This window comes from Panthera leo, chromosome D4 (assembly GCF_018350215.1).
Source record: "Panthera leo isolate Ple1 chromosome D4, P.leo_Ple1_pat1.1, whole genome shotgun sequence".
NCBI lineage: Eukaryota > Metazoa > Chordata > Mammalia > Carnivora > Felidae > Panthera > Panthera leo.
This window is the reverse complement of record NC_056691.1, coordinates 32,025,121-32,041,242: the sequence shown is the minus strand read 5'-3', so window position 1 is coordinate 32,041,242 and position 16,122 is coordinate 32,025,121. Positions and strand designations below refer to the sequence as shown.

At 35.8% G+C, this 16,122-nt stretch overlaps 1 protein-coding gene across 1 annotated transcript in view; it reads right to left on the bottom strand.

The window, feature by feature from the left end:
* Positions 1-5,399: 5,399 nt before the first annotated feature.
* UHRF2 (ubiquitin like with PHD and ring finger domains 2) overlaps positions 5,400-16,122 on the bottom strand; it is a 76,834-nt gene continuing 66,111 nt past the window's right edge. Inside the window, exons 11-16 of the mRNA XM_042914152.1 lie at positions 14,173-14,335; positions 13,346-13,486; positions 11,549-11,645; positions 11,059-11,216; positions 7,082-7,180; positions 5,400-6,102 (exon numbers count right to left, since the gene is read on the bottom strand). Coding sequence (XP_042770086.1) covers positions 5,956-6,102; positions 7,082-7,180; positions 11,059-11,216; positions 11,549-11,645; positions 13,346-13,486; positions 14,173-14,335 — 805 coding nt within the window. The 3' untranslated portion in view covers positions 5,400-5,955. The remainder of the gene's footprint in view (positions 6,103-7,081; positions 7,181-11,058; positions 11,217-11,548; positions 11,646-13,345; positions 13,487-14,172; positions 14,336-16,122) is intronic.

Genomic DNA, 16,122 nt, shown 5'->3' with positions numbered 1-16,122 from the left:
ATCTTTAAGGTAAAGGTAAGTGAAGAGTACACAAGAACTCTAGAACTTGTCAGTGTACAATAAATTTAAAATAAAAAGTGAAAAAAAGTGAGTCAGGGGTATTCTCTAGAAAACTGAAGTACTTTTATAAGTATTATATTTTATAAGTATTTTATAAGGACTTATAGATTTGTTAAGATGTGTTTGTGTGAATTTTTGGTAAATAAATATCTGGGACCAAAATTAAAATGTGTAGTCTATATAGTTTAGTGGTGGTTGCAAACAAGCTCAAAAACTCATGCAACTTTTACTGTGATTTCTTAATAGATAACCAAGCTCAAAAACTCATGCAACTTTTACTGTGATTTCTTAATAACCAATCAGGCAAATTCTAACTAAAGCATTTGAGCAATATAATATAGTTCACGATCTTCACACAAACAGAATGAAGAACAGATATATGTGAGAAGGGAAGGGCACCTCAAAAATTTTTCCTAGTGTCTAGTAGAGTTCTAGTTACAAGTTTTTTGGAGACCATTTCCAGGCAAAATGTTCATGGGATTGCTATGCTTTCTACCGGTATCGTTTCTCATCTATGGCAATTCACCAGAGATTTAAAAAACAAAACAGAACAAAACAAAAAAAACCCCTGTATTTTCTCAAGGAAAAAAATGGTATTGAGTTAAATTCTTGGGTATGGTAGGGAAAGAATATTTTCAGAAACAAAGTGTCAGGGTTAGGTCATTAGAGATCTTAATTGAGTCTATGAATAAGGTAATCTTTCCTAAACTTGACCACTTTAAAAGAGGAAAAGTGAATGGTATTCATAATCACTCTGGAACAAACAATAAAACTTGGTTTGTCCTGACGAACTGACACTTAGGGTTACCCTATCTGTATTAGTCATCTTTTGCTGCATAACAAATTACCCCAAAGTTTAGTAATTAAAACAACATTCCTTATCATAGTTTCTGTGGGTCTGGAATCCAGAAGTAGCTTAGCTGGCACCTCTGGCTTCTAACAGGTCATGTTGTCTTGGTCATTGTGTTAACTCAAAAATCTTAGGGTCTGAAGATTTACTTTTCACTTATGGTTACATGTTAATCATGGCTTGGCTGGGGGTGGGGTGGGCCTCTGTATTATTCTCATTCTGGGACCCAGGTTATGAGAAAAGCTGTCTTGGTGCTACTGATCCCCATGAAAGGGCAAAGAAAACTCTGGAGGGGCAATGAAATGCTCTGCCTAGAAGTGACACACAGCATTTGTTACAGTTCAATGATTAACTGGTCACATGACTATAGCCAGCCACAAGGAGGCTAAGATGTACAATCCTAACATGCCCTTGAGAGTCAGAAATACCAGGAGTACAGTACCAATGACTACCCTCATTCTGGTCAGTAAATATTCAATCCACTCTTGTGTCCTACAGAAATTACACGTCCCCTAGAATGATTATAATGAAAGGGCAAAAATGAGTGTTAGTGAGAATGTGGGGCAACTAGATTCCCATACATGACTGGCAGGAATGTAAAATGGTATAAACCACTTTCGAATATCTCTTAATTTATCTTGAGTAAATACTAATGAAATTGGTGGGTTGCAGAGTAAGAACATATTTAATTTATAGGAAACTTTCAACTATTTTCCAAATACTTACCCATGAAGCAGCTTTATACAGCAATATCCTGGAAACTCATATATCCATTAGCAGATACATTAACAAATTTTGGAATATCCATATATAATGGAATACCCAGTAATATGTTCAGATTTTGTCTATTCTGTTTTGTCTATATTGTTTTCATTTATTTACAAGAATTTTAATCTCAAACTACTCTTCACACAGCAGCTTGTTGTTATTCTATCAATGCAATGCAATTTTATACTTGAGGATATAGTGTGACATTCTTTCATTCATTCTTTCAATAGTAGTCATTTGGTCTGCCTGTCTGGTCCCTCTAGCTAGTTCTTGATATCTTGTGTCTAGTGTTGGTTTCTTTTTTTGTGTGTGTGTAGCGTCTGATTAATCCAGGTTACTAAATAATTAGTTCCTTCAAGGATTTAAAGGTCTGATATGGGGATCAGCCAGCATACAACAGTTAAGCACAAAACACTCTTCCCAGCGTAAGCTGGTGATGAGTAGACCATCAAGCTCAGTTCCCTCAAATCAGGTAGTCATGAGCTCTATCTTTTCAGGGTGCTCTGAAGAATAGGGAAAGGTTTGATCCCTAATAAGCAAAAATAGAAATGCCACACAGTGGACAAGTCAGAACAGATCTCTATCCAATTTGTATGTAGACTCTACACTAAAATCCAAAGCTTTTAAGTTACAGGCAGGGCCCTTTTCTGTTAGCCAAACTGTCCTAACAAGTTTGTGAGAGAGCTTACGGTGTTTTAGATTGCTACCTCCCCAAAGCTTACTTAATATTATTTTGTTTCATTTTGTTTTTCAATGTTTATTTGAGAGAAAGAGAGCATGTGACTGGGGGAGGGACAGAAAGAATCCCAAGCAGGATCTGTGCTGTTGGCACAGAACCTGAAGTGGGGCTCCAACTTGCAAACCGAGATCGTGACCTGAGCCAAAGTCAAGAGTCGGATGCTTAACTGAGCCACCCAGGTGCCTTTTTTTTTTTTTTTTTAATGTTTGTTTATTTTGAGAGAGGGCTTGCGAAGGGGAAGGGCAGAGAAAGAGAGGGAGAGAGAGAGAGAGAATCCCATGATGGCTCTGAGTTGTCTGCATAGAGCCCAACATGGCGCTCAATCTCACAAACTGAGATCATGACCTGAGCTGCAATTAAGAGTCTGATCAGCACTTAACTAAGCCACCCAGATGCCCTTACCTAACATTCTTAAACATACCTGGATGCACGTATTTGTTGAGTGAGCCATATTATTTAGAAATGAGTCTATAACTAGAGGCCCTTCTTAATCTAAGAAAATTTAAGAAAAAAAACTCTACCCATATGAAAGTGGCTGAGTACTTAATAGTAATCACTGTAACCTACTACATGTACCAGAATCCAGTGAAAAGCTCCTCTTTCAAATTTAAGCCTGAGACAACCAGATACTATGTAGTATCTGAAGGGATAACCATATCACCTATGAAGAAATCTTGCCAAAAAAACCCCTCACACCTAAATCTGGTCATGCTTGAATTCTAACTACCAATTTACATAAAAGAGAAACAGGTTAAACCATACCACATGGTTATTGTCAGCAATATCTTACTCTGTCAGACTCTAGAATAATTTAAACATACAAATCACAAAAAGTAAAGGAAAATTGATAGAGGGGATATATACAGACTAAAAGATACTTAAGTGATAGCAATTAACAACAATGTAAGGTCCTCATTTGGATCCTGATGCAAACAAACTAACCTAAAATATCTATATATGACATTTGAGACAATGGAATTTTGAATATTTACTAGATATTTGATAATAACGTTTTTTTTCTTTACATGTATGACAATGGTATTGTGGTTATTTCCTGTATCTTTTAGAGTAAACTGAAATATTTATGTAAAAACAAACGAAGTCTTTTAAAAAAGTTTAAAAGCAAAATAAAATTGCTTAGTTTGGGGCCGTCCTGGACTCCTGAACATGTTAAGCTGGAATCAGCTTTCTTTCCTAGTCTATAATGTTATAGCAAAGTTAAGACAAAACATAGCATAGGGGTGCCTGGTGGCTCAGTCAGTTGAGTGTCTGACTTAGGCTCAGGTCATGATCTCGCAGTTCATGAGTTCAAGCCCCGCGTCGGGCTCTGTGCTGACAGCTCAGAGCCTGGGGCCTGCTTCAGACTCTGTGTCTCTCTCTCTTTCTGCCCCTTCCCCACTCATGCTCTGTCTCTCAGAAGTGAATAAACGTTAAAAATGAAAATTAAAATTAAAAAAAAGACAAAATATAGCCTAACTATTGAAATCATTTATTTTGCCAATAAAAGCAGAACAATCCAGTTCACGTAGCTGAAACTGGGAGATGTTCCCCACCCTTCATGCAGAGAGATGGCCAGTGCCAAAGGGAATACACTAGATGATGCAATTTAATGATTCATTTCAATCTAAAAAGGTTCTATTTAAATTAGATCCTTCAAAATAAAAATGATTCCAATGTCTGTTAAAAACAAGCCCAAAGTGACAACCATTCCAATCACTATGCTGTAAGTGTTCCCCAGAACTTGATTTTGATGTGAGATCCTTTATAGCCCAACAGTAAAGACTGCCAGCACCTGGGCTTACATTGCCTGTTTTTAGCACAGCTGTGCCACTTCCCTGAGGTATGAACTTTGGCAAGTTCCTTTTTTTTTTTTTTTTTAAATGTTTATTTATTTTTGAGAGAGAGAGAGAGAGAGAAAGAGACAGAGAGAGACAGAGAGAGAGAGAGACAGAGAGTGAACAGGGGAATGGCAGAGAGAAAGGGAGACACAGGATCAGAAGTAGGCTTTGGGCTCCGAGCTGTCAGCACAGAGCCCAACGTGGGGCTTGAACCCACCAACTGTGAGATCATGACCTGAGCTGAAGTCAGACGTTTAACTGACTGAGCCACCCAGAAGCCCCTGAACTTTGGCAAGTTTCTTAACCTTTCTGTACCTCTGAGGTTCATCCATAAGATGGGGATAACAGGACTGCCTCTAAGGTTGTCAGAAGGATTAAATAAACACACATATACTCAATAAATATTGGCATTATATATGGCTCTGAATTCAGGAATAGAAAAACTGATTCAATCATATTAAAACTTTACTCTGATGAAAACAATATACTTTCAGAGACCAGAACAATGTTTTAGCATATTCTCATGTCTGTGAAATAAGAAGTAGCACTGATGCTAAAATTGAACATAAGACAAGTTATTATAGAAAATTTTTCTAATTTAGTAAAATTAAAAAAGAAAAATCAAACATAAGGTGAAACCTGTCCTTAGTTCATACTAGTTCTTATTACCAAAAATCAAGAATAGAGAATTGTACAAAATGTCTATTTTAAAATGCACAATGAAATACTCTGGAAGTGATTACTTCTGGAAGTGATTACTTCTTAAAAATACATACTTACAAGCCAGACAAATGTAGAAAAGTGAAGTAAGATGAGCTATTTTTCTGGTCATAAAATATTTATTAATGTATACTTTAGGGAATATAGTGAATATAAAATTTAGGATCACAATATGAAGCAATTTCAGTCCTCTCAAAAGTCAAGCCCAGCCCTCAATGCTCTGCAGATGTAAAACCACTGGTGAGACTCACTAAAAGCAGTTTGACTAGTACAGAAGAGGCTTTTCATGAACATTTACAACTAGAGCATCTGAATACCTCTTTTAAGTGCAAAACCACACCACATTACACTAATGCAGCAACAATGCATTCATATTGTTCTCATTAGTCATTAGTAGTCAACTTGCATAAAACACCAGAAAAAAAGCACAATGGAGCTCACAAAATGGGCTAAAAAATGAACTTGTCCTTGCAAAACACATTGTAATGGAAGAAGACATTAAAAATGTATTATGCACAATACAGAAGCTGCGTTCCAAAGATCTCGAGTGTCATTTCCTTTTCTGTAAAATCAAATTACATGAACCAGGCACAACTAATATTTGGGAGGCAGTGCGTAGCTAAAACTTCATTTAATTACTCAATGATTTAAAAAATCCCCATACGTCTTTTCTGTCCTGAGGTAGTTGCAAAATAAATCATAACTTGGATATCAACTAGAGCTGAGGCTTTGACTTTTTACTGATTTAAAACTAGTTGTTACTGACAGGAACTACCTTTTGATATTTAAAAGACAGTTGAGAAATGGGCCTCTCACTACACACACAAGATAATGGCTATGTAGGAAAGAGGATTAGCTGCTTCAGAACGTGAGAGATATGGTCCACCATAGCGCTTCCACCCTCCCCGCCCCCTCCCCCCAACCATTTTAGATTCTTTATTGTCCAAAAAGCCACCAAGAGCAACACAGTAGTAGACAAATCATCGTCCTTTGCTGTAGCCAGGGAAGAAAAGGTCAAGTAGAGTCTGCAGAATCTCATTGGGAATCATGAGATAATTCTGGCCAAGATCATGCCGGCAAGCAGGGCAGGAGAAAACTTGAGCCTTAAAGGAGCGCTGTAAGCAATCCTAAGGCAAAATCAAAACAGAAACAAAAACATACCCAATTTCATCAGAGTATAGCATGTAGAAAAGTCAATGGCTTATGCTTTTAAATAGGTACTAGAAACTTAAGATGAACTGTAAAGGCCTGAATCTGCACTCTGAAAACTAGTCTATAGACATGGCTTTAAGTTCCACTTCCAGCATATATTGTGAGACTTCAGGTAAATGACCTTAATTTTGAGTGCTTTAATTTCCTCATCCAATAAAATGAGAGTGTTAGAATTTATGTATGATTTTCACTAACCTCACCTACGTTGGATTTTAATCCTGTTCCTTCATAACAGAACACCTAAAAGAAATTTAGGATTTCCCTGCTTAGAACTAAGTTATATATCTTATCAAATCACTTAACATAGAATGTGTCTTCCAGAAATATATGGGTCAGGCACAAACACATATGTGGAAGATTTGTTTCCATGTTACAAAAGAAATTAAAATTCAGAAGCTAGGTCAGGACACACAAGCACTGAGCAGTAGAGCAGGATTCCAACCTTGGTTTGACTAAAACTCAATCTTCCCCTTTACACCACACTAATAATGCAATATTCAACTCCTCTGGAAATGCTACCAGACAGAATCTGTTTTAGGTTTCATTAAGTGGATGGAATTATTTCAGTCCGCACTATAATATATAAAACATACATAAGCTATAACAAAAATAGCAATGATACCTTACTTTCTTCTCCATTTCAAATTCTCAACAATTCCAAACATGATACAATACCTTTGACTATAGAATACATATTTGACTATTACTGTCTATAGTAATAAAATTAAAATAAATTAAAACATGCATTACTGCCAAAATGTAATGAAATGTTTCTTAACTGGCAAGGTTCCACAACTATTCTGCTGCATGGAAAAATGTTTCACGTGCTAAAACTGTTTGGAGGTTAGTTGCCCTCTGTCCTAACAAGGGAAAATGAGAAAGAAACCTACTTACTTTACAGACATTATGGAGGCAATCTGTTGTCACAGGCTGGTAAACTAGCTCCTGGCAGCAGACACACATAAAAGATTGTTCCAATTTTTTCAGAAAATTCTAGAATGGCACCCAGGGGGAAGAAAAAAAAAAGGTTAGCTTTGTAAAAAACTACTAAGATTATAAGTAATTAGGGAAAAAATGTCTTTGTCACATTTAACACATTTTGTATTAAAAAAAAGTAACGGTAACCATAAGCAAATATGAAAATATAAAACCGAAGAAACTTCATTCCATAATATATACACATTAGTTTTAAATCTTATAACTGGTTTGGAAAAGCTGCAAAGTGAAAATATATGGCATTAAAAAGTGAATGTCTCCCCTTAAACCTCACATTCCAGAGATTACTATTTTTGCCTTTAACACAGTCATGGACATGTGTTAAACTAGAATTTAAATAAAAACTTAAAAGGGGGAAAAATATCAATCATGGATAGCTTGTCTCAAGGTCATTACATATAGATGTCTCTTTTCAAAAAAGCTGGGTGGGTGGTATTCCAGTAATATGAACACATTATTTATTTAATCTTTTGCTGTTAAGAAACTTCAATATTTATTTTTTAGCTAAATAAATAAATAAATAAATAAATAAATAAATAAATAAATAAAAGCATTAGGCAATAATACTCTGTAGTATCTAATACTCCAAAGAATCAACATATTTATTCTCCTAGGATTATCTTCTGTGATATTTTGCCTCAATCCAAAAATCCCATATTTTCCTGATGCCAATGTTTACTCAAATTGGGACTAAATTATAAACGGTAGAGCCATCTAAAGCAAATATGACCAAATGGGTACTCTTATACTCATCAAAAGCGATTACTGGTTCCATTTTACCCAACTATTTCTTTTAAACTAGAAAGGTAAGTAGAGTTTTGAATAGTCACAAGGCTAATCTTCTGTTCAGTTATTTCTGGTAATATGGGAAAATATTTTATGTTTTTTTCTGTCTATAAAAAAGTAGAATTTACAAGAGTTTCAAGTTAAAATTAAACCAAAGATCCCATTTCAAAGTTATATCTTGAAACTAACTTATTTATGGACATTATAAAAGTCAAGTGAATTAGTAACAAAATATTATACAATATACTGGAAGAATAAAATGGGAGGAGATATGGAAAAAACTCAAACTTTAATACTAAGTACACCCCCCCAACACACAACAAACTACTTTGTTAATGACTGCTAATTTCCCTGGCATCTCCATGATACTTGTAATATGTACTAAGATATTTCAAATTTCTACAATGGGCTAGGTACTCATCTGCATCGTGGTGACAAAAATGCAAAGTCTCTCCTTTCATGGAACTTTACAAAATCAATTTCAGATAGTAATAACTGAGCAAACAAAGCAAACTAAAGCAACAGAGTAAAAGAGTGGCTGTTTTAGAAAGCGTAGCCAAGGAAGACCTTTGTGAAGACCTGTACTTTGCAGAGACTTACAGAGAAGAAGGAGTGAACGACATGAAGGTGTAAAGAATTTTCTAGTCAGAGAGATAGTATGGGTCTAAGGGCCTAGGAGAAGGAACAGGCTGAGCGTGTTTAAATAGCACAGAGCGTGTTTAAATATGGCTGAAGCGTTTGGGCCTGAGAGGGCCCATGCCAGATCATGTAGGGCCTTGGGAAGGTATTGGGATAAAAATATACTCACATATACATAACATATGCACTTATTTTAAAGCCACCATTGGCCAACACTTGGTTTTTCTGGCTTAATAAATGTGTTCCTGGCTTATCTGAAGAGAATGGGCATAAAAGCTGTTCACAACAATAGTACATACACATCCAGAGTAATCAATAGCAGCAAGCTCATAATCATCTCACCCAGGCATGCAAGATCCTGCCAACAGAGGATAACCTACTGGATACAATTTTGTCTTTTTTTTTAAGTTTATTTGAGAGAGAGAGAGAGAGAGAGACAGAGACAGACAGTGAGAGTGGGGGAGGGGCAGAGAGAAGAGACAGAATACCAAGCAGGCTCCATACTGTCAGTGTGAAGCCTTATGAGGGGCTGGAACCCACAAAAACGCAAGATCTTGACCTGAGTGAAACCAAGAGTCAGATGCTTAACCAACTGAGCCACCCAGGTGCTCCCACCTTTTTTAAAATTGTGGCTTGAGAACTGTCAATTATTGACTTTATTTCATATTAAAGTTACATTGAAAGAACTGACAAGTATACTTGGTTTGCATACAATTGCCAAGTCTCACAGGACTCAATCACTTCAATAATTTTTTTTAATTGATAAACAGTATACACATATTAGCAGTCTTACACTGAAGCCCAATACACACATCCAAACCAGTCAATAGATGTGCAAGAGAACTTCCATGTACACTCAGGTAGCTTTTTCCTCCACCTGTATCTGCTACTTTGTCTCCTGCCCACCCACAGCTGGAACTCACCCACGTTATCCACCTAACCACCAGCTGTACCCTCCAACTAGAGAATATTTAGACTATGATCAATAACTGTTTGCTGCCCCTTACTTTCTCTAAGTAAAAATGACCTACCAGGGTCAGACTCTCACTATGTCTGGGTCTCTTGGCTAAAAAGCAAGTAACACTTCACACAGAGCTCAATCACTTTCCTTCTGTCCTCCAAACATGTAAGCTTCATTTTACCAAGAATAACCCATTATCATATACATAAGCAAAGGAAATGATGACTCCTAAAGGGTATTTGATAATTTTCACCCATTTCTAAAACTTTAAAAATTAGGGGCATCTGGCTGCCTCAGTCTGTAGAGCATGAGCATCTTGATCTTGGTGTCATGAGTTTGAGCCCCATTTTTGGGTGTTACTCAAAAATAAGTTAAAAAATAAGTAAGGCGTCTGGCTGGCTCAATCGGTAGAGCCAGGGTAGATCTCAGGGTTCTGAGTTCAATCCTCGTGCTGGGTACAGAGATTACTGAAATATGAAATCTTAAAAAAAATATGTATACACACACACACACACACACACACACACACACACATAGAAATAAATAAATAAATGTTTAAAAATTATATCAGGGAACATTCTTCCTTAATATTGATGACTATTTCTCAAACAAAAAGCAACACAAAAATTCAGAGTTCTAAATTTAGATAGAAAGATAGATCTTAACTAACCCGATTTCAGACATATGAGAAATTCTGGCTAATACACTGACAGAAATAAAAGGAGCATTGGAAAGAAGAAAATTAGTAGAAGATGACAGGATAAAACTTCAAGAGAAGATACTAAGGTTCACTCACAATAGCTGCACAGAGGAAAAAATGCAGAGAAGTAATTATGTTACACCTGACAAGGGGTTAATATCTAATAAACAGAATATTCTAATTTTAAGCAAATAAATTAAGACATAAATAAAAGCAAGTGAACAAAGAAGGAATAGCCAATTCACATTTGAAAACTCCAGCTTTTAGGATTTGATAAGGAAGCCTCATTTGCAAAACACAGCTTAACACAAAATCCACACACATCAGTTGTAATTTCTTTTCACTTTAAAATTTCATGATTACCAAAAATGGGAAAAAAAATCCAAAACATATAAAGTATTTAAATATATCAACACTGGTTTATTTTACAAACAGGTTAAACATGTGCTGAATTGCTTAAGACTTATGCCATCATCAGATAACTTTGAACTATAGCAAAAAATTTCCTGATGAGTTTTAAATTAAGTGTGTTTACACAACTGAAAATTCTTCCCATGAATAGTGCCTTCAACATAAATGATTAAGTTCAGGCACAAAGAGGTCAAAACCAACAACTAAGAGGCCTAAAATCCACCTAAGAGCATTTAAGTATTACCTTAGATTATTTCTGAAAGTGACACTGGATGAGATGATTACATAAAAACGTCAAGTTTTGACTGACTTGCAAAGGAAAATTATTTTTCATCATGTCAATAATAAATCATTATTATTTAAAAAATCTTTACATACTGGACCTTCCACAAGAGATGCAAGCACTTCATCCCATAGCTTCTGGTTTTGGTGATCTTCTCTGATTAGATGTTGTTGTTGAGGGGTTAGTTGGAAAGCCTCAACTGCTTCTGCTGAATCTGATGTTTTTAACACTTTGGAGGCACTTGGACAATCATCTAGATTTATTTAAAAATACATAAGCAGGTTTACTAGCGGTTCTAAGCACAACTATGAGACCTAAGAGTTAACTGGTACCAGTTAATGTTTAGCATGAAGATAACCTACACACAGCAGCATCTAACTTCCGATGGAGTTTAGAATACTATGTTTGCTGCTATTTTGGCTCTGACACTATTAAAATACACAGAAAGCCCCCCACTACCCCTCCACCCCCAAAAAATCCTTCACTTTGCTTTTAATTTCTTAGGAGTTTCTCAAATTTTTCTCTTAATATTTTTCTTTATTAGAAACTATGATTTTAGGACTTATGTTTGCAATCATTACCTACCATCTGTAGTTGGCCTTTTTGAAGCTCCACTAGCCTGCTTCTTTGACTGTCCTTTAGTCTTCTTCCCCTCCTTATCTGAAGGGTAACCTACTGGATACTGTTGGGGGAAAAAGTACAATACAGATTTAAGTTTCACAGAGAAAAGGGGTTCTAGATGCTGCTGAGAAATTAAAAAAGGGGAGGTGGGGTAAGAGTCTGTATTTTCCCTAAACTGAAAGACTTTATATAAAGGAAACAAACATTTAAAGGACAGAAGACTATTAAAATCCCCAATTCAGTGTAAAACCATGTAGTTTTGACTGTTAAACATTCCATTTTATAAAATAATAATCTTAGTTTCAGATCTAAAAGAGGAAAGACAAGTTTTCAGGAGGTTTGACTAGGTGGCTTGAAAAGTGTGAGGAAGAAATTAAAGAATCTAGATATGAAGGTAAATGAGATCAACCACACAGCACAATATGGTACTCACAGAGATGGTAGTACACTCAATTGTGGAGCCAATCTTTAAAAAACAAAACAAAACAAACCCACCCGCAACATTAAGGGTCAAATTTCTTATCTCCCAAAATAAGGTGGGGCACAGGGGCTTTTAGAGGACCTAAAGACACTAAATTACTGAATTCTTTATCAGCTAAAGGTTAGACTTTAAGGAATAAAATTCTAACTATTTGTGTTTTACTGGCTACCCTTATGGGGAGAACATGCTTTGTTGATAACACTGATATTTAAAGCTCAACATGTTTCAGGCCCCATCAATGATGTTTTTAACTTAATCATAGTAGATGAGCTTACATGCTTCTGCTTAGTTTCAAATCTAACCTATCTAGAGCATTGCTCTGCTGAACAATGAATCTGAAAAATTCTTTTGAAAATGGATTTAACAAGTTATTTTTTTATATTAAGTTATAAAAAGAATATTGGCAGTTATTTTATCAGCTGATGGGTCTCATTTAAACAATCAATTCTACAAGTTTAAAAAGAAAACAAAAACAGACACAGACTTGCACTAGAAAACACACACTCACCTGCCTGGGTGGTCAGACACTTGCCCATAGTTCAGTCCCTACACATGCAGTGTGGGCAGAGCCAGGGGAAATGAAAAGCTGGTAGTCTTTACAGGAAGCACAACAATGGGGAATGATGGAAGATGAACTCAAACCATGCTCTGAAGTCAGTGTCAGGGACAAAGTCTAGGGTGCATAGGCAGTGGACGGGGGAATGTAGCCATACCATCCATTATGCATACAAAACCAACAAAGTCTTATATGGGTTAACAGCTGAACATGGGCAAAGGGGAAAAAAAAGGCAAAGCACTAAAGGTGGTGACAGGACAGGGAAGCAGCTTTGAGGGGGAAGAGAAAAAAGGGGTGAGGAAAAGTGAGAAGGGTAGGAGAAGCAGACCACTCTTATAAGCCACCTCCCCCTTCCCCTACCAGAGACACACCCCCTGTGCCCTCTATGATAAACTTCCCTTCTTAAGGTCTTCTCTATATTAATTTTATGTATCCCTCTCCTTCATTGTTCAAGTCATTTCCAAATTGAATTACAACTTTTTTACTTTTCATTGAAGGCTTGGTTTTTCCCAAGCACAATTCTTGGTCTTAGAGCAGTTTGACACCTAGAATGCTACTACCTTTTTATTTGTTTTCCTTCTGTATACTTGAATGATTTCATTCCTCACCCCTTACAGTCCACTGATCAATTGCTGTGAGCTGTATCCAGTGTTAAGGCACAAAGATACTACAGAGGTGTGTGTTTTTATGAGCATACAGGTAGCCTAGACAAATGTAATCTAACCTGTAAACGTAGACATAGTCTCCTTGACCGTTCTATTCCTTCTGAGGTCCAAGGAGCAGGTTCAACATCATCTCTTCTTAAAAGGTAGCGCCAAACCAAGAATCCATGGCTTGATGAAATCTCTGGCCAGTATTTCACCACCTAAATCATAATTATTTCGGTACTAGTTTGAGATTTAATATTTAGACTTATTCATAATGCCACATTACTAGTTTAACTAAGTACACTTGACCTAACTGAATACAACTTCAAAAGATACTTGCTTTAAGAATAGTAAATAAAAAATCACTAGAATACTGTTTTTACCTTGATTTTTAATTAAGGTAGTTCCCACATAAGTACCCATTGCTATAAGTTTGAAATATTAACAAGATTATGCTGAATAATAGAATCTCGCATAATACGATATAAAAATGGTGGCAGTAAATGCCTCCATTTTTTAAAACAATACAACCTATCTGAACAATTATAATGTGCTTGGCTCTGAAAGTCTATTATAATTAAAATAATTCTGAAAGATATAACAATCAGTATCTATGATGCCCATGTTATTTAAATAGTTTTAGCACAGAGAATATATACTTATAAAAAACTTAACCTAAAACAGAACTCTGCCCTTATGGACTTCAAATAAGCATTAAGAGAAAAAATATCAAAGTTAGGAGCTCACTTTGTGTATCTGTTACATTTCCAGAAAAAGTAGAGATACCAACTAAAGTGGTCTACTACTTCCTTTAGCCCACCCACTGTAGGGTTGTTCCCTGTGGCAACCCTGTCTTGAAAGCCCAGGAAAAATGACTAACAAGATGTCATGCCAGATAGAGCACCTTATAAATGCCATCATATCTGTTGCCTTCTTCAGGAGCATATTTGCTGATCTTCCTCCCTTTAAAACTGCGTATCACTCTGACTGGCTTACCAGCTCTCCAATTCCGAGACTCTGCTCCAATTTTATCATCCAATGGAGCATCACAGTTTAGGGCCAATGCCCTAAAAAATAAAACAAAGTCTTTATACCAAGTAATCTTTAAGTATATAATCGCATTATTAGCTCAATTAAAAGGTGAATTATGCCTTACCTGATAGTTAAGATTCTATGATTCTTTCCATATTATTCCAGATAATAGGATTATGCTTTCCCCCACCAGCAGAGAAGACAAATCAGTTTTCTGATGTCACCCCCAAGCCAGGGGATTGGTTCTCAGATAGCCTGTAGGGTTCTTCTGAAAGTAATAACATCTGTGCCACGTATAATAGAAAACAACTAGAAATACATGGAATTTTTTTTTAAATAACGAGGGAAGGGAGAAAGTTGGACACTAAAGCAAGTGATTGTTGTAGTAGTTATTTTTGATAAGGGAGGGAGTGAAGTATATTGCTGGAATAATGTAGAAAGAAATCCAGAAAAATAAATTTGTCAGCAAGGTACAAATGACCTTTCTAGGTCTACTTTCCACATTCCAGATGATAGAGATTCCTTACCGTTTAAAAATTATTAAAGAACAATTTTAATATGAAATTATCGTTTAAAGATTTCTAGTAAAAAGGTAAGTTTAAATAAAACTGAAGCAATCAAATGCCTGCACTAAATCATGATAATAAAGATTTTTGGCTCCTCCAGATCACTATTTTTATGATGACACATGAACAAGGAGGAACACTGAGTGAGAAGCAGCACCTGATTTACTTGAAGCTTCCTTAGTATGTGTACTCACTTAGTAGTAATTAATCAGTAAGGTTATGTTAGAAGACCTTTCTTGGGAGAACTTAGTCCTGCCAAAAAAACAAAAACAACAAAAAAAACCAAACCAAACAAAAAAACCCCGAAGTCCCCACCAAATCAGAAACTATTTAAAATTAGTATTCTTCCTCTGAGATACCTACTTCCTAACTTAAGTGACAAGACACCACTGAGAACATGTAAGGTTAAAAACACACACACCCAATTTGGTAAATTCAGATATGATACAAAATACTTTTTCAGGGCATAATTCTTTTTATGCAGCTTCGAATGAAATTGACCGTAAGATGAAATGTCTAATCTACCCAAATCTCTTCATCACAGTTATATTGTTAAAGTAAATACAGTGTTTTGTTAAAAAACAAAAAACAAAAAAACTTTCATAAATGTGGTCAAATAGTTGGAGTTTACCAAGTTATGTTTTTTTTTTTATCTCAAAGGGAGATGCATTAAATCTCTGGGAGGTAGAAGAAAATGTATCCAATCTTCTAGTGTTAGTATTATATCTTATTTATGGAATACCTATTGAGATATACATACTTCATCTTCTTAAAGAGCAAGGAAAAGAATAAGTACTATTTTCACATGAACAGAATGGTTTGGTACTTACAAGGACCTTTAGTCAGAACTGCCACCACTAACTGGCATTAATAACTCACTTCTATTTTCACATTAAGTATGTAGGTTGTTCAAGTATGTGAAGAGATTCCAAGAAGATCAAACTATGCAAAACAAGGCTTTACCATTAGTCTGCAGCTCAACTGGTTGTTTCTAACTGCCCTGATAAAGGAAGGCCAGGATACCTTGCTGCCCACTTCAGTTTCATAAAGTGAAAGAGCTGAGAAGAAATAGGAACAACCTTCTCAAAGCAAGAAGCAAGGGTCAAACTCCCTCTTAGTGGAGAAGGAAAAATAAACTGGACCATACACTAGTCAGGAAAAAGTGTAATATGGGTCAGAGCTAAGGGTCTTTGATCTTGGTTTTCATGTTTATGAAACATATATGTATCTTTGCTCAAGAGGTCTTTATAATCACA